Below are 25000 nucleotides of genomic sequence, written 5' to 3' on the forward strand. Positions count from 1 at the left end.
CCCCCCCACCAAAAAAGAAAATGAAAAAAATGAAAAATCACAGAATAGATCACAGAAGGTTGGCTGCTTGAAAAGTAGATCTTGGGGCAAAAAAGTTTGGTGCCCCCCTGGGTTAGCCCATTAATTTGTGTTAAGTAGGATGCTTTAAAACGGCTACAGTCAGTTCTCAAAAATAAAGCTCTTGTGAAAAACTTATATACTGGTTAATAATAGCCCTTTAAGTAACTCATAGAAACAAAACAAACAAAACCTTTTTTTCCCCTCAATAAAATGCAGCGGTATCGGATCAGGATTCGGAATCGGCCGATCTTCAAAATGAGGTGACTCAGTCTCGGGTCCAAAAAAGTGTGATCGGGACATCCCTAATGTATACATACACATTCAAATCTTGCTTTTACCTTTTAATTGGTTAATTAAAGTTACAATTTAATTAATATTTTCTTTAATGAAAAAAATATTAAAAGGTGCATTGTGCAGTTCACAAAGGTAATATTAAAGCTTTTTCTACATCTTGTATGCTCCTAACCTAACAATAGCCAGATTGATATTTTGATTCACTCAAGGGAGTTCTTTACGTTCTCAATCTAGGACTGCTCTCCACAGTAATTTGCTCGGGAAAGGCGGGACATTTTGTACAATACTTCAAGCTAATTGGACGATGCGCATCTTGTGCGCGTTTGACCAATCACGGCAACAGATGAATGTCGTCTTCGGTCTCATTTTAGAAAGAAAAAAAAAACGTGAATATTCTTACCAGCAGCTAAAAAGGGTGACGTCAATGTTAGCATACAACACAATTGACCTTACAGTGGCACACCCCTCCCCGGCCACTAAATGCAACAAGAAGCCCCCTCCAACATTTACCGGTCAAGATGAGCTAAAGTGCATACACATTAATGGCAAAGTTGTCAGATCTTCCTTGTGATTTCTCGGTCAGGTATTTTCAGGATGCCGATATTTCTCTTCGAAGCAAGCAAAGGGGGCTTTAATTTCTTTAGTGAAGGGTATCTTCACTCCCTCACCATGCAATTTTGCCCTCCAAAAAAGGAAATACACGTCGCTTTTGTTACTACATAAGTCAGAGAAAGACACCTCGCGCCTCACTCACTTCGAATGATTGTCAGCAAAACCGAAGTTTTTCGACAATGTTCCTGTGTCAAGCAGGATAAGAATGAATTTATATTACCTCATAGTTTCAATATTTTGTAAGCATTAATAGTAAATGGTAAGTCAGCAAACGCGTGGACAGTTAACTACCCGGAGCTATCGTTAGCCTTTGGCTAAAAACAACGGAGAACATTACCTTATTGCAGACACTTTTATGATAAATTTGGAGGGATTCAACTGGTCGTGTGCTCTTCCACAAATTTTGATCCAGCGCAGACATTCTTCGTAGTTGTTTGAGGGTTTAGGGGAGAGAATAAACCGGACACGGTTCTCTCTCTTACACAAGCCGTGACTACAGCAGGACGCCGGTTAGTCGATCCGGATAACGGTTATCACTCATACACAAGCCGCGACTACGTTTAACCATTTTTATTGATTTTTCCTTGCTTTTGGATAACCACGCAATGCATCACCAGGAGCTAGATTGCTATGTTTGTCCTAAGCAAAACTCACGTGCCGACGCTGACATGACGTCTTACCTCAAATATATCTTTCAAATAAATTAATTAATCAATTATACATTTCTGTAATTAATTGTACATATGAAAATAAACTATAGTATTTTATTTACAAAGTTGTTTTTTTTAAAGACAAAATCAATCAAATCCATCCACCATTATGGGTATCACATGTATTGTAAGGGAATTTTAGCAATTTCTTAACCTCTTAAAATGTTTCATGACTGGTAATGAAATGAGAAATGTGTTATATTTTGAGTACTCACGGTTAGTAAATACTCCACGGCTCGGTCCGGGTTGTTGTAGCTGGCCCGCAGGGCCGACACCACGGCCTCACGCTCGTAGCCCATGGACATGATCTCCGACACCAGGTTCTCGTAGGCCTGGCCTGTCACTGCCAGGGAGGGAGAGACATCAGCATTTTTTTTTCATCAATCCAAGGATCAGTCGCCAATTTACCGAGAATGGACGCAGCCTCCTCCAGTAGGCCCAGCTCATCCGCCAGGCTGACAAACACAAACACATTTCTGGTTAATTAAGTCTGGAAAATTGGAGTGTGATTTATTTAACCAACACTAAAATTAGTGCTGGGTTTAATAATATGTATTGAATCAATTTTCCTTTTCAAGTCTGATATTGATTTATAAAACCATTAATCTATTCTTTTAATATCTCTTTCCCATAAATTCATAAATAAATAGAACTTTAAAGGCCGATTTTTTTTTATTTTTTTATTTTTAAATCTTATTGTTTTCTTGAAAAGGAAAAATATTAATTGAATGGAACTAAACGCTCGAAATTGAGGAAATTTGAATTGATACCCAGCCCTACTAAAAATTAATACTTAAATTCCAACTAGCAAGTACAGCTAGCAGGTATCAGTATCAGGCCGATACAATACATCGTATCCAATACCGGCCTTTTCAAAGTATCAGGTACATGTGAAGGCTGCCGATACTGACATGCATGGTTGACAGCATGTCGATTTTGTTAAAAATGCCCTGTTCCAGTGTGCACGGCAGTGTTTCAAGACATTTTAGAGGTTGTAAAGAACTAAAAATAATCATTTGATGAATATGCAGGAGTGGAGGTTGTATTTGCTGAACTTGATAATACTGCTCAGTGGCCTAGTGGTATTGTGTCTGTCCTGAGACTGGTAGGTTGTAGGTGCAATCCCTGGCCGGGTCATACCAAAGACAATAGAACCCATTGCAGCCATGCTTGACACTCAGCATTAAAGGTTAAAATTGGGGGTTAGATCCCCAAATGATTCCGGAGCGTGGCCCCTGCTGCTGCTCATATATATTATAATATAATAATAATATATTATAATATTTAAACTGCTTAAAATATGTGTCGATGTAAAAAAATAAAATAAAAACATCGATTTGCAATGTTATGCCTTGCGCAGTTTTTCATCGTTTCTCGTCAGACCTTTTTTGGGGACGGATACGTTTTGCGGATATCCGATATCTAACATGGTTAGATCTTTGCAAGTAATCAATTTAATGTTTTGAGTTTTGTAAGTGGCTCCTCGTTTACTTAATGACACAATTTATTGTCTGTGTTTAACTGCCTGTGGCCGCTGTATCAGATGAATAACACTCTCAGTGAAATGCATGTTGCTGATGTAGTGTCTTATTAGCCCAGTAGAGGGGCTCATTGTTACAATGGTTGAACACATCTGTTTAGTCTTTGTGAAGGAAAAAAGTAAAATAATCAACACGAATCCTCAACAAAGCTTCTGGAGCTTCATTCTTCATACCATCTGTCTCGCTGCATAAAAATGAGAATGTGTTGTGTTAACCGCAAAACACTGATAAGACAAAAAAGTAGTTAAACGGTCAAAATTATTATTAGTTCATTGTGGAGTTTTTTAAAAAAAAATTATAAAGTTACAGTAAGTTCATGTTTATAGCGACAAAATGCAGATGTTAAAATAAAAACATATTTTGGTTATCCAATGAGTCATATATATGTATTTATTTTATTTTATTTTATTTTATCGAAAATCAGGAAATCAAAATTGAAAATCGGATCAAATCTGGCTTGAGTGGATTGTTACATCTCTAATGTTATATGAAAAAGCGGCCGTGGCTCAGGGTGTAGAGACGGTGGTTCAGTAACCAGGTCAGCTGCCTGCCTCATGTGTTGTTGTGTCCTTGGGCAAGGCACTTCACACACATTGCCTCTAGTGCTACTCACACTGGTGTATGAATGGTGTGAATGTTTGGTGGTGGTCGGAGGGGCCGTAGGCGCACACTGGCAGCAACGATTCCGTCAGCCTGACCCAGGGCAGCTGTGGCTACTTAAGTAGCTTACCGCCACCACAGAGCGAATGAGTAAGTGCATGAATAATGTATCCACTCTATTGTAAAGTTTCTTTAAGTGTCTAGAAAAAGCACTATACAAATCCGATGCATAAAAATAAAAAAGCGACTCCTGCCATCATCTATTCTAAGAATTATTGAGCCACTGTCACTTTGTGACAAAAGCGGTTACTGCTTCATGTTCTCACCTGGAAGCTGATGAATGGACAGATGCTCGACTTCCCGCTTGCTCCGTCGGCGTGTCGTCAGGCTTCTGCGTGTCTGTTATGGCTGTTGGAGGGGTTACGGCATCGGGGGTGTCTTTGGTGGCTGCTGACGGGGGAGACGTATCTTCGGGAGAAGTGGTTGGGGTGTTCTCTGGGGCGGGCGGCGGTGCCGTTTCCAAAGCCGTGGTGGCTGTGAATTCTTGTGTGGGGACGCACACAGATAAGGAGGGCGAGGATGAAGATAAGGAGGCCAGTTCTGATGTCGAGGAGGAAAAGGGGGGCAGTGCAGATTGGGGGGTCGACTTCGGGGGGGTTTGAGGGGCAGGGGCTGCTTTGGGCTACAAACAAAGAAAACGTGAAAGTTTTGATATTCACATCATCATCATCATAGTTGCCAAATGTATCTAAAGGGGAAATAAACCCCATTTGCTTTGTTCATTTTTGGCAAGAACACTTTGCCTGCGCCACCACTAGTCTAAACACTAGGGGTGTGCAAAAAAATTATAAAAATTGATTCTCATAAGAATCACGATTCTCATATACTATGATTCAGAATCTATATAAAATGTCCCAAAATCAATTGTATTTATTTTATACTGTCTTGCCCTTGTTCGTGTGTGCCTTTATTGGTAGCACTGTTCATGCTGTACACGATTTGGCCACTTAGGGGCAGTGTGGTTCCGCACATTCTGATACACTTTTAAGTTGTAGTAGTAGTATTTGAGAGTAGAAGAAATAAGTTACGATCAAGTTATGCCCCAACGTAGGAAAAGCATTTGCCGGTGAGTAATGTTAATATTCATCTCTGTATACATTCCTGAAGCGTTTTTTCTATGAATAGCCGTTCTTTTGAAAAATAAAAGTGCCGCGAGTAGCGCGCTAATTAGCGGATTCGCTACTTAGCGAATCAATGGCAATTCGAAATAGACTGACAACTTATCTCATGAAATGCCCAACAGTACAACTTTTATGGAGTTAAGTAAATGTAAATCGAACATTTTGCAACCTTCAGTTGGAAAAGTTAATTTTCTATGCAAATTACAGCAAAGTTCAGCTCAAATTTTTTAAATGTACTAGTTAATAGTTAATGATTGAATTTTTTCTAAATTCATCGTTCTAAAATGAACTAGTTCATAATTCAAGCCTCTCTCATTTCATTCATGGTATTTTCTGCCGAATTAAGGTTTTCTCCTTGCAGTCTAATGAGAAAACCTGGCATCCTTGAACACAAATGAGCTCGTTCACAAAGCAAAAACACACTACATTCACATTTTAGTGACAGCTATTAAACAAATTAACGAATACATTTTAAATTACCAATTTTAGGAGAGAATATTGAAATTAATGATGGATTTATTGATCTTTTGCCCCATATCCCCGCTATATAAACATGTTTCATACACATTTAATCACATACTAAAGGGTTTGTGAAGTTGAAACCATATAGTTTGGGATTTTTAATTATCGTTATTATTATTACAATTATTACTATTATTAGTTATTTTGTTTTGACTTTTTTTTTGATTCAGTTAGTTTTAATGAGCTTTTAGAGGAGGTGTTTTGTTTTATTGCTTTGTTTTAGTTTTCATGTAGTGATAGCTTTAGTTTTTTTTTTTATGGAGTAATTGTTGAGCACAAGATAATAATAATAATAATAATAAAAAGCTCACTAAGTAAACTAAACTGTTTGACCTTCCTTCTTTTGTATGGACATATAGCAATACCAAAAAATGCATGCAAAATAAACTCCGAAAGCTCATGTATGATGTTAAAGAGACACTTGATTGGGCCGAACATTGGCACTTACTGTATATAACAGGTCCGTATGGAAAAATTATAGCACTAAAATTCCCCCCCATGAAAAACTCCATTGTGATTTAATGTGTTTTATATGACTACATTTTACACATCTTAATGCCAACAACTTTATGGGTGTGGCCTTTTTTTTCTCTCCCATTCTCAGCCTGTCAACGTCACTAAAGGATGGAGGCCAGCATCGCAATATGTTTCCTGGCTTCGGGCTTGTTTTGTCACGTTCTGTTGTTACCTAGTGTCTGAAAACGGTGACCAATCGTCACCAATTCATTATGCACATTCCTACTCCCCCTCCATGAGCAGTCACCTTACCATGCTGGAGAGGTTTGTGTGTTCCAATGATCCTAGGAGCTATGTTGTCTGGGCCTTATGCCCCTGGCAGGGTCAACCATGGCAAACCGGTCCTAGTTGAGGGGCCAGAACAAGCATGGCTCCCAGACCCCTTATGATGATCAACATAAATAGATGGAAATTTCCCCTTGCCCGGATGTGGGTCACTGGGGCACCCCTCTGGAGCCAGGCCTTAAGGTGGGGCTCATTGGTGAGCGAGCGCCTGGTGGCCGGGACTACACCTATGGGGCCTGGTCCAGCTTGACGAGACAACGTGGGTCCCCCTTCCCATGCATTCAACAACTGTGGGTGGGGCCAAAGGGGTCGCGTGGGCAGAGAGCTGGGCGGCGGCCAAGGAAGTGTATTACCCAAGGACACATTGACACATGACTTGGAGAGAGCAGGAATCGAACAGCGGGCATTCCGTTACTGGACGACCGGCTCTGCCTCCTGAGCCATGGCCCCCATAAGATAGGTGGTCGGTGCCTGTCGTGATGGCAATCCCTGAACCTGTTGGTGTCACACTCAGGGATGTGATTTGACCAAAGTGAAATTATCTGAAAATTTAGCCGGGGGTCTGGGGGCCGCCGGCACCCAGCTAGGTCTAGGGCAGTGCCCTGGTGGGGGGACAAGGGGGGCACAGCCCCCCGGAGCTCATGGGTTTTCCGTGTTTTTAAGTACTTTCAATGCACTCAGATGACAAAGAAATAGACAAAACAACAGCATAAATTTTCAATATATATATTGAACTATCCCATATAAAATTGCAGTTTTAGTCAACTCAAAATCAGTCACATTCAAAAACATTGGACTGCCTTTGCTTTTAAAAACTATCACTGAGAATATCATCATATCTAACTAATGTGATTACTAAGTTAACACATAAATAATGTTTTTCTATTTTCTACTCATTAAAACATTCAACATATTTACAGGAATATACAAGTGTTCATTCTTGAGCACAATCCATTCACATGACACAAACACTACTTCCTCCTAGACTTCATTGCTTTGGAATGGGTCTTTCTAGCCTGCTTCTGTGCAGCTTTGATGGTTCTTCTTGAGGCAGCCTTGCTCATTTGGGTGTCCTGTTTCACAGCAAGTTCTGTTCGTTTTGCAGACAACATAGCTGCTTCTGCATCCTTCTCCTCCCTGTACCTTTTGGAGGATGTCCTCAGATTTAGGCACAGTTTGGACTGCACAGGATCCATCAGAATGTCTTTCCTGCCAAAATGGCTGACAGAGGTGGTCTTTGTTGCTCTTAGGGCATATTTCACAGTCTGGATAGAACTGTATGTGGCTATGTCCATTCTGCATGCTTTGGGGTTCAGGACATCACCCATGACACTGAAAGCCCCCTCTACTTGCGGCCCATGGAAGCAACTCATGAGCGCCTTCACCATCTTGGCCAAGGTTGGGTATCTTCCAACAGCAAAGACTTGAGCCCACCAACGATCCAGTGCAATTGCCTTCCCCTCTGAGTCCAAAGGTGTTGGCAACTCACTGTCCAACTAGTATTCTCTCACCTCGAGATCATAGTTCCCCAGCTCTGACTCATCAAGGACATTGGTGACCAACGATGACAGCTTCTTCAGTTGGTTTAAAGTTGAGCTGTGTCCTCTGGCAAGTGGGTCAATGGCAGAGGCTGCTTTCAGAAGCTTGCTGTTCATGGGCAACTTTTTCTGAAGGTACAGTCCACATGCCAGATATGCTGCCTTGGCTTTGGCTTTGAACTTGAACACAACTGACGACTTGTTGGAAGAATCCATCAATTTGCTGGTGACACCACCATAGAAAATATCCTTTTCTCTGAGTTGGTTGGCTTTGTTGTTCAGCTCAATTTCTGTCAGTTTACAGCCTTGAAGGGACTCTGGCTTCAGGAAACAGGACAAGAACTTCTTGAAGAAGGCCACTTGCTTGTCGTTCAGCTTGTGGATCATTGGTGTTTTCGTCTCAAAGGTGATCACATAGTTCTTCAGCAAGAACTGCTGTGTACAGGTTGAGGGTGAGAAGCGTATCCAATCTTGTGAAGAATATCTTCTCATAGATCCTCTGCTTCCTCTTCCTTCCTTCCTCAGTCATGTTCTTTTGGCCTAAAGCTGATTGTATGTCTTTGAGTTTGGCTTTGACTTCTCTTGAACGATCCTTCTTGTGGTAGATGGCCATGATGGTGGGGAGATAGAGTTCTTTATCTTCTCTGCCAAGAAATGCATGGTAGAAGATGGTAAAGACATCCATGAGGCGTAAGGTGGACATTGAAACATCATAGTTTGAAAGCCATCGATGGCTGACAAATCTCTCTGGCATGGTGAAGGTGATGCCTGTCAGAAAGCAAATTTCTTGAAGAACTTCCTTCAGATCGGTTGACCACTTGAAATCATTGAAGAGATCATTATGGAGTCCTTCAATCTTGTACTCAAATGGCTTGCAAAAATGCTTGGAGGCGTTGTGGATGTGGTGGCAGGTATCCCCATCTATGTCAAGGAGATGTGGTGCTGGTCCCTCTCGCAAACGTGTCTCAACTCCAGATTTGGAACCCCGCATCACTGCACATGAGTCCATCAACACCGACACCAAATTGCTCCAGGGAATATTGTTCTTGGTCATGAGGGCTGAGAGTTCATCAAAGAGAGATTTGCTGTCAACTTTAACAACACTCAAAGATGCTAAATGTTCCACCACAACAGACTTTGTCAACGGGGAGAAATAGCTGACGAGTACACACAGGACACGGTGTAGATTGTTGCTGGTGGACTCGTCAATGTTCATTGAAAAGTGGGAGGATCTTAAGTTTGTTAAAGTCTCATCAAGCATAGTGTGAGCAAGGCCATACTTCATTTTGTAGGATGCACTGGTTCTATCCATGGACAGTCCATTCAGAGCTTTTGGATCCCTTGCCAGTTCCTTTGACAGTGTGATGAGCTTTGGGGCCATGGTGAACGGAAGAGAATTTTCATTGCCTGAAGAATAAAAGAAATTTAACAATAATCAGTAAACAATTAAATAATTTAAATAATTATTTGAATTATAATCCAAAATGTCATGCGACCAAAGTAAATAAAAAAGGATTTAGTCTAAACTTTTCATGCACATTGAGTATTTAGTCAGAGTATTTATTATGGTAACAAAAAATGTTGAAAATTAGCTACAAAATAATAAATTATCTTTAACCATTGGAAATAATATTTACCATGCAATAAATCATTTAATCAATCATTCTTAATTTAATAAATAATGCATAACAAAAACATAAAATACCTCATGCAGCAAGCTCTGGTAAAAACACAATCATGCATTCGTCGAATGCATGATTGACTAAGATCATCTCTGTAACTGCATACATCAAGACAGTCAACATATTGAAACCTGAAAAGTGCAAACATGCAGCATTCATTTGAGTTTGTGTTAATGATTAACCATGTTAAATATTTATGGCCATTTTTATTACGTTATAATATTTTCGAAAATTTGATTTCGATTAATTTGAAAAGTTTACCACTTACCTCAAAATTCACGACTCTATCAGCAACTGGTACAGGTTGTTGGGGTGGATCACGTCTCTCTATTACCGCTTCCGATTGTGATGTCAATAAGGGATGGAGGCCGTAAAGTTTTGGAGTTTTCGTTTGGGCACCGAAACTTCCAGCGATGGAATAATTTGTTGTTCTTGACTGGAGTTCTTTCACGTGTTTTTTGCTCTTTGCGTGACTTTCAAGAGCTTTGAAACCTCTCCCACCATAGTCAATGGTATCATGGCACCAAATGCAAAGCGCTTTCCCGGCACGATCGATCTTCCGAATAAAGTCACTGAACAAATTCGTCACAGTCTTCTTTCCAACATTTGTAGATATATCCTTCTCTAACCAGTCCCATTGAAACTTGTTTTTTACGATCTTGTCAATTTCCTTAACTCGCGGAGCATCTTTGCGTTCGATCACGGACATCTTTCTTTAAACACCCGGCAAAAACGTGTGAGAAATGAACAATGGCATACTCCTATGCCTTTATAACAAGCGCATTTATTGGTCAACAGACAATGGCATACTCCTATGCCTTTATAACAAGCGCGTTTATTGGTCAACAAACAATGGCATACTCCTATGCCTTTATAACAAGCGCGTTTATTGGTCAACACGGAGACTTCAGCCAATCGCAAGATCCGTTTCATTTCAGTTACGGAAACACTAAAATGGAATGCTGTAGAGAGACGAAATCGGATTTTTTACCACTTAAAACATTTTTAAATTTTATTTTTGGAGATAAAAAAAGCCGAATTCCGCGAATTAGCGGAAAAATCACATCCCTGCACTCTCCCTTCCTGGTAAGATCTATTCAGGGGTGGTGGAGAGGAGGGTGAGTCAGGAAGTCGAATCTCGGATTCAGGAGGAGCAGTGTGGTTTTATCCCAGCTGTGGAACAGTTGACCAGCACTACACCCTTAGGGTCTTCGAAGGTGCATGGGAGTTCGCACAACCACCAGTCTATATGTGTTTTGTGGACATGAAGAAGGTGTTTGACCATGTCCCTCGCCGAGTCCTGTGGGGGGTGCTTTTGGAGTCCAAGGTACCGAACCCCCTGATGTTTGGTCTTTTTACGACCGGTGTTAAGAGTTTGATCCGCATTGCCTGCACTAAAGTCGGCTTTGTTTCCAGTGAAGGTTGCACCGCATAAGGTTACCCTTTGTCACTGATTCTGTTCATAACTTTTATGAACAGAATTTCTAGGTGCAGCCGAAGCGTTGAGGGGGTCCAGTTTGGCGTCCTCAGCATTACACCTCTGCTTTTTGCGGATGATGTGGTGCTGCTTCTCTAAAATGCAATCTCCAACTCTCACTAGAGTGGTTCGCAGTCACGTGTGAAGTGGAAGATCAACACCTCCAAATCCAAGACTATGGTCCTCAGCCTGAAAAGGGTGGAGTGTCCTTTCCAAGTCAGGGATGTTATCCTACACCAAGTGAGTTCAAGTATCTTGGGGTCTTGTTCCAGAGTGAGGGCAGGATGGATCGACAGATCGGTGCTGTGATGACATCTGCTGTGATGCGGACTCTCTCTTTATCGGTCCATTGTGGTAAAGAAGAATATGAGTTGAAAGGCAAAGATCTGGATTTATCGGTCGATATACATTCCTACCCTCACCCATGGTCATGAGCTGTGGGTTGTGACCGAAACAACAAGATACTGGCCAAAGACAAGCGGCCAAAATCAGTTTCCTCTGCTGGGTGTCTGGGCCCTCCCTTATAGATAGGGTGAGAAGCTCGGTCATCAGGGAGGGCCTCAGAGTCAAGCCGCTGCTCGTCTACGTTGAGAGGAGCCAGCTGAGGTGGCTTGGACACCTGGTTTGGATGTCCAGGGTTCTACACTAACTTTTGCACTGGTAGCATTGGTGCTACGAACTTTTTCAGTTGGTCGCACTGCACGGGATTTGGCAGCACCTTTTTGGGGGGGGGGGGGGTTACAGTATGACCATATTTGCTGATGTATAGTCATCTCACCTTGTATAGCGTAGTTTCAGATGATGTAAAGAATGACAAAACATTTAACTGTAACAAAAACTGTCTGCAACAAAACAGGTCAATTATTGTATATAGCTTCAAAAGAAGACATTGAGAAAAAAAGGCTTTGTTTTTATGTGTACATTATTTCGTTCAATGCAGAGGGGCCAGCTCATATTATGAGGCCTTCAAACCCTCTTCCCCTTGGGAAAACCAAAGTTTCACTGCCTACCGAGCATCATAATAAATCAAGTCTGGCCCTTCAACTCTACTTTGGGTTAGGTCCTCTGATGCAGTTATTTCTCAACCAGGGGTATGTGAGCACATTGCAGGGGGTAATTGGAAACTCAGGTGACTGATAAAAATAAAACTGCTATACTATGACTAAGTATTATTCTTGCTCAGTGTTTTGTTTAAAGCCTGTTTAAAGGAGACTAATGTACAGGCGTTCAGGTTTTCGGTGGTAAATGTTATATGAATTACTGTATATATAAGTAAGGCATGCTTACTTTTTTTTTTTTTAAATCTTTGATTCATTGACATACCAGCAACTAGAATGGAGGATGGAAGCCTAGTAGTTGATTAGAGTAACAGAAGTGACTAGATGAAAAAAAAAAAAAAAAATGATGATGACATTACCGAATGAACATTACTGAGCTCTTTAAAAGAAAAGAAAAAGAGGAAAAAAAAAAAAAAGAAGTGACTAGATGGACTATTGATTGCAATTATGTAAAACAGAAAATCATTTCACATCTTCTTTTCCTTTTGGCTTTTCCCTTCAGGGGTCGCCACAGCGAATCAGTTGCCTCCATCTAACCCTGTCCTCTGCTCTCACACAAACTACCTTCAGGTCCTCTTTAACTACATCCATAAACCTCGTCTTTGGTCTTCCTCTAGACCTCCTGCCTGACATTTTAGAAACTCAGCATCCGTCTGCCAATATACTCACCATCTCTCCTCTGGACATGTACAAACCATCTCAGTCTGGCCTCTCTAACTATCTCCAAAGCCTCTACATGTGCTGTCCCAGTGATGTACTCATTCCTGATTCTATCCATCCTGGTCACTCCCAAAGAGAACCTCAGCATCTTCATCTCTGCCACCTCCAGCTCTGCCTCTTGTCTTTTCCTGAGTGGCACTGTCTCCAGACCAAACAACATTTCTGGTCTCACCACAGTTTTATAAACCTTTCCTTTTATTTTAGCTGAAACTCTTCTATCACACATCACACCTGGCACTTTTCTCCACCCGTTCCAGCCTGCCTTTACACGCTTCATCACTTCTTTTCCACACTCTCCATTGCTCTGGACTGTTGACCCTAAATACTTAAACTCCTCCACCTTCTTGATCTCTTCTCTATGTAACCCCACTCACTTGGGTTCCTCCCATTCAAATGTTTAGATTGTAATTGTTGACAATGAATGCATTGATGGACTTTTTTTCTGTCTGAGTTTGAAATGTCCGACTGCCTTTGAATGCACCTCGTGTTTCGCCAAACCCAAGCGATGTCAATGTTTATGCTCCTGTTATTGGCTAGTTGCTAACGCCGAAGACTTGTGCCGGATCATGCAATGAATACAAGACTAATTAACTAGCAGTTTCTTAGCATCCTTAATTAGCAATTGACTATGATTTGGGGATGGTGTTGTGTACTGTTGACGTTGGTGGTTGAGTAAGAACAAAATTTCAGTTGGACTAGAAAAATCCAGCACGCCCATGTGCAAACCTAGTGAGGATATACAGTGCAGAAAAATGGATGGATGGATGGAGTTTGAAAAATTTGTTGCACCAGAGCTCTAGCAAGAAGGCCGACCCTCCAGCTGAGTGTGGCTGTTAGAGCGCCTAATTTCTGGCTAGACAGTGAACAGAGTACCCCATGGAGGTGGACTTTGGGTAAAAAACTAAGTGAAGCAAACCCTTTTTAAATTTAATATATAATAACCTGTGACCTTATGTGCATATCTTGAGGGCTTTTTACAGAAAGCAAATATGGCATGAGAGAAACTGCAAGTAAGCTGCTCATTTCCTTATTCTATTAAGGTGCTGGTGCCCAAGTCCAGTCCTCGAGAACCCCTATCCAGCCTGTTTTCCATGTCTCAAACCTCCAACACAGCTGATTTATGATCAGGATCATTATCAGATTTCTGCAAAGCTTGCAGATGAGCTGATCATTGGATTCAGCTGTGTTGGAGGAGTAAGACATGGAAAACAGGCTGGATAGGTGCTCTCCGGGACCGGACTTGGGCACATCTGCCTTAAGGGCTTGACACACGGGAGGCGACAAACGCGATAAGCAATTGGGACAACGGCATCGACAGACATCGCCCTCTTGCGTAGCTTGTTTACAACAGATTTGATTGGCTATTAAACTGGAGGGAATCAAAATGTTTTCATTGTAAACAAAAGTTTCACTACATAATTCCAGTATGAAGATTCAGAACATATTATTATTATTATTATTATTATTATTATTATTATTATATTAATAGATACGATGGGCTGTACACTAAACTAATTTGGATGCTATTTTAACTGTTACAAAAACGCTAAAGAAAACTTACCAAACAAATGAATCCTGGAACCAACAAGCTCACATGCACTAGCTTTTTTATTAACGTCTCTGAAATCACTGCGTGAAGTATCATAATAGGAAAATGGGACATTGCTAAAATGAGGTTAGAGCACTGTGTAGCATGCTCTGCGTTCATTGGTTCATCAATGAAACCTCTTCTGTTTGGTTGTAGATCCCGGCGACTGCAACTAAAGTTGATCATTTTTCAACTTTCTAGTATCGCCTCGTGTGCACCTCTTGGTGAATGAGAAATTTCACATGCACAAATGTCCCGTTGCCCCATGGTAGGAGGGCAGGCGATTGTCACCTTGTCGCCCTAGTTCCATAGGAAATAACTTGAGAGCCCAGATATGGCGAGGCAAAGGTGGGCATAAGTAGAGATGTCCATAAAAATATTGGTGCCGATTGATCGCTGTTCTTGGACATTATTAGTGATGTACAGTGTTCCCTCGCTACTTTGCAGTTCAGTTATTGTAGGTTTACTGTGTCATGGATTTTCATTTGTGACCAATTTGTGACATTTGTAATTCGGGGTCTGGTTAAGGAAAGCCATTTTAAGATTTAAAAAAGTTTTTAAAAAAAGAAGAAAAAAACATCAGCAGCTTGGTATTTATTCTTCCTTTTGCATGCTAAAAGTTAAATTTACTGTGCAACAAGTCTTAAGGAGGGTGGGAGTTGAGTGCCCCCCCCCCAAAAAAAGACACTAAAATAAAAAATACAACCTCTACTCCCTTATTGCAGTGGGGGGCTGGGAACACAAGCGAAAAGTGAGGGGACACTGTATATTATGGTGCATCAAAAAACAATTTTGGGGGATTTTTTAATATGGCTGGGAGTCAAAAGTGTTCCAATATATATAGAAATTACACATGCAAAATATTTCTTTAAAATATGATGGTTTAGGGGTGCCACCATATATTTTTTGGGGGGACTATTAGTAAATTGTGGTGAATGGGTGCCAAAGTGATATGAGGTAAACAAAAGACTGCTTCTCAAGAAACTCAAGTGACCATTGTTTCAGTTAGGTATGTATAGTCGTATTAAATTTTACTATCATATCTGTCATGTGTGTATGTGTTTTTTGTTGTTGGTGTGTGTGTTTTTTACTTTTGCAGTCATAGCAAACGTTTGCTAACCACAGTTAGGCTAGTTAAACAAACCTTTTTTTTCCATCATAACATGTTAAGATGGACCAGAAGGTTTTTCTTACAGTATAATAAACAGTAAATGGATATTAAATGATAAATTCTTGACTGTTAAAGGTAACAAAACAGTTTCATAGCTAAAATGGCGCAGAATAGCGACTAGTAATGAGTCTGACCCAGTTATTGTTGAGTACATTACATATATGTAATTGTGTGTTTTTTGTTATTGTTTTTTTTACTTTTACAGTCAGTTAGGTCTTTATATAGTTATTTTGTGTTCATTAAACAAAGCTAACTAAGCTAGCAAAGGTTTGCTAACCACAGTTAGGTTAGTTAGTTAAACCTATTTTAAAAATTGTTGCATCATAACGTGTTAAGCTGGAACAATAGGTTTTTCTTTTTAGATAATTAACACTGTTTGATATTAAAGTAGCACTAAGGAACTTTTCAACCATAATCAAATATTTTCATAGCTCTTCTGATGATACATCAACTTAAAACTAGTTGAAGGGTACCTTATGACCTGAGGGGGTCTGTATCATTTTTACTGGAACTAAGCAACTTTGAGGAGGATGGTAGGAACACTGCCACACACAAAAACGGCAAATGTGCTGACTGCTATATGGCATATGTTACTTACCCCTTTCCCCATTCGTTACAGACAGAAGTCAATTTGAATTTCTATGCACAATTATTGCTGTCCTGGCAGAAGCTGCAAAACAACTTTTTAGAAGTTTTGTCTGAGGAGACAAAAATAATAATAATGGAAGCTGCCCAGGTAAAAGGACAGTCAAGGATCAACAGCTTTCATTCGCTGGCGTGAGCTAAAAAACAACGCAATGCGCTTGTCCTCATGCTAACTCTGGTCTTCCTTGAGGCACTTTTGTCCATATGGTGCCGCCATAATCAACATAAACTGAAAGGTCCTTAGTGTTGCTTTAAAGGAAAAACATTTTGAAGGCTAAAATGGCACCAAAGCTAAAATAAATGATCCAATTATTGTTAGTAATATCATGCAAAAAAAAATAATAATAAAAAAAATAATAAATAAAGAGTTGAACTTGACCGCAGCCAACAACCCAACCTTTGCAGCTGCAAACGCAAGCTAATCCCTGAATAGCATGGTTACTTGGAAACAGAGAAACAGAGATGTATGTCGGTGAAAGGAGTCAATTTGTGAATTAATTTTGATTGCGAATTGAAACTTGTGTAACTCAATTAAGAATTTCAAATACATGTATAATTGCAAGATTATTAATAGTAATGAAATGGCAATGTAGTTTATAGTTATTGCAAAAATATGGACAGAAGATATTCTTCTATATATGTATGTCAGTAATAACACATTTTTGTAGACATATGCATGCGTATATGCAGTATATTGTTGGACTTATGTACTTATGTGTAGATGCAGTATGTGAATTTATGAACTTGTAATAGTTGTTACCTTGATGTAGTATTATGCGAAAAGGGTAGAGGGTTTAAGCTTTGCCTTCAGTCTACACCTTTTGCTCTCTGTTCTTATTTTATCTTTTGTATATTTCTTATTTTTTTATTATTATTATTGATTGTTATGACCAAATAAACTAAACTAAACACTTAGGGAGACATATCCAGTGGTTAGGGTTAGGGGTGGATGACGCAATGGTAAAGTGGAAGGGACTGTTTCACTGACTGAGCAATTAAGTTTAGGGTTTAGTTAATGTATCCTTTTATTTTTCTATTAGCTAGCCACTAAAGAGAGATTGTTCCTCTATGTGTGCTAGTATTGCTCCTTGTGTGTAACAATAAAATCAATCCAACTTCATATGTGTCTTATTTCCATCACTACTTCAAAAAAATCTGGCTAAGTCCACACAGGCATGCACCGTTGACCTCCATTTATTAAGTCTACAAGACGAATGAATGTCGAGTTTTTTTAAGGTTGATTTCTGAGAAATGTCCAAGTTCCCTCTACGGTTAAACAAACTAAAGGAACTTTGACCCAAGTGAATATACTACTGTTGAAAACTGTACTGTATTCAACATTTCCCAGTAAAGTTTGGACAATTACACTAAAAATATCACATTTAGCTCTTTTACTGCTAAAAACGTTAAATAACGTTTAGTAAAAACCTACGGAGGGGCGCCAAAGACGTTCACTATGTTTTTGTTTTTTTGGAAACGGGTGGAGGAAAGCCTTGGCCAGCTGTGCTGAAAGTATCAAGCAATTTGGACAAGATTCGGTGGGCGTCAGTAGAAGACGTGAGGCGGAGCTAGATTGTTGAGGGGACAATGGCTGATGAAGCAACAATGGCGACCGGTTGCAAGCAGCTCACGCTTGAGCATTTTTTTCAAAGACGAAAAGCATCGATCAATACTAAAAAGCCCATTGATGTCGACGATGATGATGATGGTGACTCCGAGCTTGACGCCGAAGTTGGAAGCGTTGACGCGGCCGCTATGATCACGTCGTAAAGCCTCACCGGCTAGCGATGCTAACACCGGAAAACGCGGAGCACAACCGAGCACAGGCGGACGTTCAATCGGACGATGAAGAGTACCCGAGTCCAATGCATATTCATCGGTGGAGCGGGTACAGTCTGATCACGGAGAAGACACTGGTTCTGGACAACGATGCCACCATGAATGGAGTGGATAAGATGGATCAGAACATCTACCACCCGGTATAGGAACTGAAGGACATGAGGAAGCCAGACGTAACACCACCGTAACGTCACCGTATCATGATCCTGATAGTAGACTTGATGGCAACACACACTGCAGTATATACTTGCTATTCCCCGGAAAAAACGGCCGGCAAGAAAGTGCACGCGAAGGGGCAATCGCAGTGAAACTAATCTGTTGTGCAAATCCTGTTGCGTCTCCTTGCACGCAGGGGAGTGTTACACAAAAAGAAAAACTGTAGTTGAAACATCCACATAATTGTAAATAGTACCACAGTTGCACACATTTGTAAATAGTTTGCCAAACTGTTGTGTCAAATTGTTACACTGTTGAATGTAAATAAACTTATTTTGCTATCAAAAAACACTTTTTCGTTGTTGGTGGTAGTGTTTTACATAAGTAAAGCACTGTTTAGATGTTTGTGGCATCATTCATGGAAAAAAAAGGTGTCAAATTCACTAGAGTGCATGAAATAATATCGTTTCACTAAAAGCTTGATTTCTCCGTATTTTGGTCCAAAACAAGAGCATTTGGATGAAACTAACCATTTTCTATTGTTGATTACTGAAGAACGGAATAAGGTAGAAACAGGTTTTTTTTCTGATGAAAGATGAGAGTTCAATCTTTCATTTTGGTAGTGTGTATGTGTGTTTCCATAGTCCAAACACAACATTTTCTGTGGACCTTGAAAGATCAGTCAAAATGCTTAAATCGGCTGGCACCCACAGCATCCCTTTTCTGAAAACGTCTGGCAGTCAAAGAGTTAATTAATTTATTTTTTTATCGCAAAAGTTTCCAGAGGTGTGCTTGGTGGCACCCCTAAATTTCAAAAGATTTCCTCAAATATTTGTTCAAGACAATTTTAAGATCATTGGAACAAAATGCAAATCCAGCCAAATACATATTTTGACATAAAAAATTCCCATTCAAATTTGATGCACCCTACTGTATATGTACACAAATTTTTAACATAAAAATTGTGTCCAGTTTGTGCTCTGACTCCCACCAAGAAGTGTGTGTGGGGGGAGGGGGGTATGTTGGCTATTAGAAAGGGGTGTTTTTTAAAATGAGTTAGTTATCTACTGATTTCTCCAAACAAACTGATGAACTTGAAAATGCAATATCATTTTCCTGAACAAAAAATACGTGAAGACAGTTTTTGACAGAAAAACGGGCGATCCTGGCAAAACAAAGGACATTTTCATTATAATTATAGTTTTCTAAAGTTAAGATTTAGAAAAAAATTTTTTTTAAGAATTTTGGTTTTTATTTCATTTGTTTGACAACTTTTTTTCTCTCTGTAGTTTTCATTAACTCTAATAGCCTTGGTTGAAACTGACCTTGGTGACCATGAGAACCACAAAGTTCTTTTCACTGATGTTGTATTCTTTCAGCATCGTTTCGTCGGTCAAGATTTTGCCTAGCGCGAAGGAAAAGTGTCATGAACAACAGATTGCCTTTAAACAACTGATATGCGATATGATTTATCATTTTGTCTAACGGCATCCGTTCGTCACCTGCGTAGATGAGCTTTTGTCCCGCAACAGGAAATGCATCTTTTCCTCGCTCTTGCTCGATTCTTTCCTTCAACACTTTCACCTGACAAACATAAAACAATAACGTTACAGTCAGAAATGTCAATAATTCAACATAACGCTTGACAAAACAATGGGCGTGTAGTAGTATCTGTGACACTTAAAAAAAAAAAAAACTTAAGGATCAAATAATATCCACAATTTTTTTACAGCATATTTGTTGCCACAGCTGAATTGGCTGGTTAAAGAGGCAGCTCTGTCTCATCCTGCTGCAAATCCTGTTGGACCAAAGTGGCGGCCGGTGAGCTTGTGGCTATACAGCGTCTCGGCGAGTCAGCCTGTATTTATTAAATAGATACGCTGGCAGTCCTATCCCACCACTGGACTTTATATATGACGGCAGGGTTCGGAGGAGGGCTAGTTGCATAGCTGTAGATCCCACTCACCAGGGACACAAACTATTTGTACCTCTTCCCTGCGGAAAAAGGTACAAGAGTATCAGGACGCGCACCAACAGACTGCTGCATTTTTTTTTTCCTCAGAGCGGCGAATTGCATCACCCCATCTCCAAACATACTCACCCTCCGCTCAACTACGGATTATGTATTTTAAACTGCAAAGACCCACATTGTATTACACTTTAACAAAATGTTGCAATATCTTGCCTAGTTGTACAATTCATCTGCACTTTTGAATGATTTATTATGGAGTCCAGTTTGGTATTTTTATACTATGTGCCTTTTTAAATTGTGCCGAAAACTGCTGGAACAAACTTTTGTTATGCTTGCATAATGACAATTAAGATTCTTGATACATTTTCTCAAAAGATGGCTATGTGTATTGTAAAACACGAGGGACGCAAAAAATTTAATAAAATAATAATAATAATAATAATAATAATAATAATAATAATAATAATCGCCAGTTCAAATTGGCCTTTAGGAATTTTGTCCGAAATCCCCAATGGTCAGTCCGCCTCTGCTCACACCACGAGTGCCGATCTATGCGTTGTTCCTATTTAGTTTTTTGTTGTTGTTTTTTCCTTTTGTTTGTTTTTTCTGCGGCCTGGCTCGCCGGCCCTCTGGACCGGCGGCCCACCAGGGAAATCGCCGGTACCCCCCGTGGGTCAGTCCGCCCCTGAGTCTCGGCATCAGCCCTGAAAAAAAACACATCGGTCTATCTCTATAACGGACCCACATTCTAGCATTTCAATGATCACAAAGATGTTATCAACGTGTTACAAAAGCACACGCGCTTCAATTGTCATGATAACAGCCCAGTTCACATCAAAGTCAAATATGAAAATAATTCATAACTTGCTCACTTCTCAAATCCATCCATCTATCTATCCATCCATTATCTGAACCACTTATCCTCATGAGGGCCGTGGCCAATTTTCATAAAGTTGACTATTTTGTCAATGACAAAACATAAGCTATCAATACAGAACATAAGCTATCAATACAGAACATGAAGCCTTGACTTTTGGGTTTCGTGACAGCCACAAAAATTGAACGCAGCAACACTGCCTGTATGAGCTTTAACGTTGCTGCAGGTACGGGTAAGGCTGGACAATTATGGAAAAAATAATCATGATTATTTTGATTGAGATTTAAATCATGATTAATAAAATGATTATTCATTATTTAATTTATTTAAAAATAATTAAATTTAAAAATTATTTTTCAACTACTAAAATATAACTACTCAAAACTATTATCTTGGCCTTGATCCCATCACGTTGAACACTATTCTTGAACACTATTCTTTTTATCAAGTATAAAATAACAAATATTTTCATTCTTCATTTTCAAAGTTTAGCATTTATTACCCTATTTATCATATTTATCTTTATCTTATGTTATTTTTACAAGTCTGGTGATTTATTGGGCTCACATGGGACCTCAGGGATTGTATTTTGTGGTATGTCATGTGGAAATGTATGTTGGTCTGACAAGAAAAAAATCCTGTCTTTTCCTCAGTGGCGCTGTCTCCAGACCAAACAACATTGCTTTTCTCACCACAGTTTTAAAGACCTTTCCTTTCATTTCATTTTAGCTGAAACACCTGACACTTTTCTCTACACTTTCCAGGCTGCCTGCACACGCTTCTTCACTTCCACACTCTCCATTGCTCTGGACTGTTGACCATCGATACTTAAACTCCTCCACCTTCTTGGTCTCTTCTCCCTGTAACCTCACTCTTCCACTTGGGTCCCTCCCATTCACACACAGATAATTAGTCTTGCCATGGTTCACCTTCATTTCCCTCCTTTCCAGGGCAAACCTCCATGCCTCTAGCTTCTCCTCCACATGTTCCCTGCTCTCACTACAGATAATGTCATCAGCAAATATCATAGTCCATGGAGATTCCTGTCTAACCCCGTCTATCATCCTGTCCATTACCATAGCGAACAAGAAGGGGCTCAGAGCTCATCCCTGATGTAGTCCCACTTCCACTTTAAACTCCTCCGTCACACCTCACCACTGTCTTGCAGTTCTCATACATGTCCTGCACCACTTGAACATACTTCTCTGCCACTCCAGACTACCTCATACAAAACCACTGTTTCTCTCTGGGCACCCTGTCATAAGCTTTCAGATCTACAAAGACACAATGCAGCTCCTTCTGACCTTCTCTGTACTTCTCTATCAACATCCTCAAAGCAAATATTGCATCTGTGGTACTCTTTTTTTGGGGGCTTGAAACCATACTGCTGCTAACAAATGTTCACCTCTGCCCTCAGTCTAGCTTCAACTACTCTTTCCGCTTTATTGTGTGGCTCATCAACTTTATTCCTCTGTAGTTGCCACAACTCTGCATGTCTCCCTTGTTCTTAAAACTTGGCACCAGCACACTTCTCCTCCATTCCTCAGGGATCTTCTAACTATCTAAGATCCTGTTGAACAACCAAGTCAGAAATTCTACTGCTACCTCTCCTAGACACATCCATACCTCCCCAGGTATATCATCAGGACCAAGTGTCTGTCCACTCTTCATCCTCTTCAATGCCCTTCTCACTTCATCCTTACGAATCTTTGCTACTTCCTGGTCCACAACAGTCACCTCTTCTATTCTTCGTTCTCGCTCTCATTTTCCTCATTCATCAACTCTTGAAAGTACTCTTTCCATTTTCCCATCAAATTACTGGCATCTGTCAACACACTTCCATCCCTATCCTTTATTATCCTAACCTGCTGCACTTCCTTCCCACCTCTGTCTCTTTGCCTTGCCAACCTGTATAGATCAGTCTCTCCCTCCTTACTGTTTAACCTAGCATACAAGTCATTGTAAGCCCATTGTTTGGCCTTTGCCACTTCTATATTCACCTTACGCTGCATTTCCATGCACTCCTGTCTACTTTCTTCAGTCCCCTCAATGTCCCACTTCTTCTTAGCTAACCTCTTTCTCTGGATCCACTTCTGCACCTCCTCATTCCACCACCAAGTGTCCTTATTTCCTTTACTTCCAAATGACACACCAAGGACTGTCCTACCTGTCTCCCTGATCACATTTGCTGTAGTTGTCAAGTCATTTGGAAACACCTCCTGACCATCCAGAGCCATCTTAACTCCTTCCTGAAAGCCATACAACACTCTTCCTTTTTCAACTTCCACCATTTCGTCCTCTGCTCTGCCATCTTTGTCTTCTTCACCACCAGAGTCATCCTACACACTACCATCCTATGCTGTCTAGCTATACTCTCACCTACCACTACTTTGCAGTTGCTGATCTCCTTCAGATTACACCGTCTACACAAGATGTAGTCTACCTGTGTACTCCTACGTCCACTCTTGTAGGTCACCCTATGTTCCTGCCTCTTCGGGAAGAAAGTATTCACAACAGCCATTTATATTATTTTTGCAAATTCAACAACCATTTGTCCTTCTGCATTCCTCTCCTGGATACCAAACTTGCCCATCATCTCCTCATCACCACCGTTTCATGCGCCAACATGTCCATTGAAGTCGGCACCAATGACAACTCTCTCACTTCTAGGGATGCTCTGCATCATTTCAAGGTCCAACTAAAACTTCTCATTCTCCTCCAGCTAACATCCTACCTGTGGCACACACCCACTAACAACATTGATCATTACACGTTCGATTCCTAGCTTCAGGTTCATCACTCTGACACTCTTTTTACCTCCAGGACGTTCCTAACAAACTCTTCCTTCTCCTACTCCATTTCTCTTCCTATCTACACCATGATAGAATAACTTGAACCCTGCTCCTAAACTTCTAGCTTTGCTCCCTTTCCCCCTGGTCTCCTGAACACACAGTATGTCCACCTTCCTCCTCTGCATCATGTTGTCAACCAGCTCTCTACCTTTTCCTGTCATAGTTCAAACATTCAAAGTCCCTACTTTCAGTCATAGACTCTTGGTGTTCCTCTTCTCTTTCTTCCTACAAACACACCTTCCTCCTCTCCTTCTTCGACCAACAGTAGTCCAGTTTCCACCGGCACCCTGCAAGACAACATCACCGATGGCGGTCGTTGTTAACCCGGGCCTCGACCGATCCGGTATGGAAGTCATATATATTTATTCGCATGTTTGATTGGGCCAGAGTTTTACGTCGGATGCCCTTCCTGACACAACCCACTGTATTTAACCGGGCTTGGGACTGGCACAAAAAGACACTGGCTTGAAGAGAAGAAAAATAATATACTGTAGTAAAATAGCAATTGAAAACAAAAACTGACAAGAGTAGTGTTATCTTACCTGTGCGTATGTTTCCACTGCATTTGTGTGTAAATATTTGTTATTTGAAGTCCCGAAGTCGATGCTAATTTCTCATTTGCATTTTAATGCAATCCTCCATTGACTTTAGTATTAGCGCTACGCTAGCGATGTTTTAAAAATGAAGCATGTTGTGGATTTAATTGTGGATTTAATTCTTCTTGTCATGTGTTTAGTTTTATAGTTAACTCCAACTGGGGTGTCATTAAACAACTTAAAGGATGCTTAGGAACAGCAGATCCCACAGATTAGCTCTGTGCATGCTACAAGCAACATGGTGCATTCAATAATAATAATAATAATAATAATAATAATAATAATAATAATAATAATAATGCATCAGATTTATATAGCGCTTTTCTAGACACTCAAAGACGCTTTACAGTGGAATGGATAGATTATTCATGCACTCACACATTCACACCCTGGTGGCGGTAAGCTACTTCAGTAGCCACAGCTGTCCTTGGGCAGGCTGACGGAAGCATGCTGCCAGTGTGCGCCTACGGCCCTTCCGACCACCAACAAACATTTGCACCATTCATAC

General features: G+C 40.3%; 2 protein-coding genes across 5 annotated transcripts in view; both read right to left on the bottom strand.

Moving 5' to 3' along the window:
* The window catches only part of LOC147165177 (lysine-specific demethylase RAD23B-like), a 41939-nt gene that overhangs the window by 15117 nt on the left and 1822 nt on the right, over nt 1-25000 (bottom strand). For 2 of the 3 annotated variants that reach the window (XM_086088624.1, XM_086088622.1), the window contains exons 2-6: nt 19698-19779; nt 19521-19600; nt 4144-4499; nt 2085-2131; nt 1892-2019 (exon numbers count right to left, since the gene is read on the bottom strand). In XM_086088624.1, coding sequence (XP_085944750.1) covers nt 1892-2019; nt 2085-2131; nt 4144-4499; nt 19521-19600; nt 19698-19779 — 693 coding nt within the window. The remainder of the gene's footprint in view (nt 1-1891; nt 2020-2084; nt 2132-4143; nt 4500-19520; nt 19601-19697; nt 19780-25000) is intronic. The other variant, XM_086088623.1, reaches the window with a different exon arrangement.
* LOC147165178 (uncharacterized) lies at nt 4510-11675 on the bottom strand. Of its 2 annotated transcripts, XM_086088626.1 has the most exons (3): nt 9810-11675; nt 9565-9672; nt 4510-9266 (listed from the first exon to the last, which is right to left on the bottom strand). In XM_086088626.1, exon 3 carries the CDS (start codon nt 9238-9240, stop codon nt 8260-8262), a length of 981 nt encoding a protein of 326 aa, XP_085944752.1. In that variant the 5' UTR covers nt 9241-9266; nt 9565-9672; nt 9810-11675; the 3' UTR covers nt 4510-8259. The 2 variants fall into 2 exon arrangements, with proteins under 2 accessions (XP_085944752.1, XP_085944751.1); XM_086088625.1 differs by having other exon boundaries at nt 9565-11675.

Source organism: Leptonotus elevatus, chromosome 11 (assembly GCF_054856555.1).
Source record: "Leptonotus elevatus isolate MCC_2025b chromosome 11, RoL_Lele_1.0, whole genome shotgun sequence".
NCBI lineage: Eukaryota > Metazoa > Chordata > Actinopteri > Syngnathiformes > Syngnathidae > Leptonotus > Leptonotus elevatus.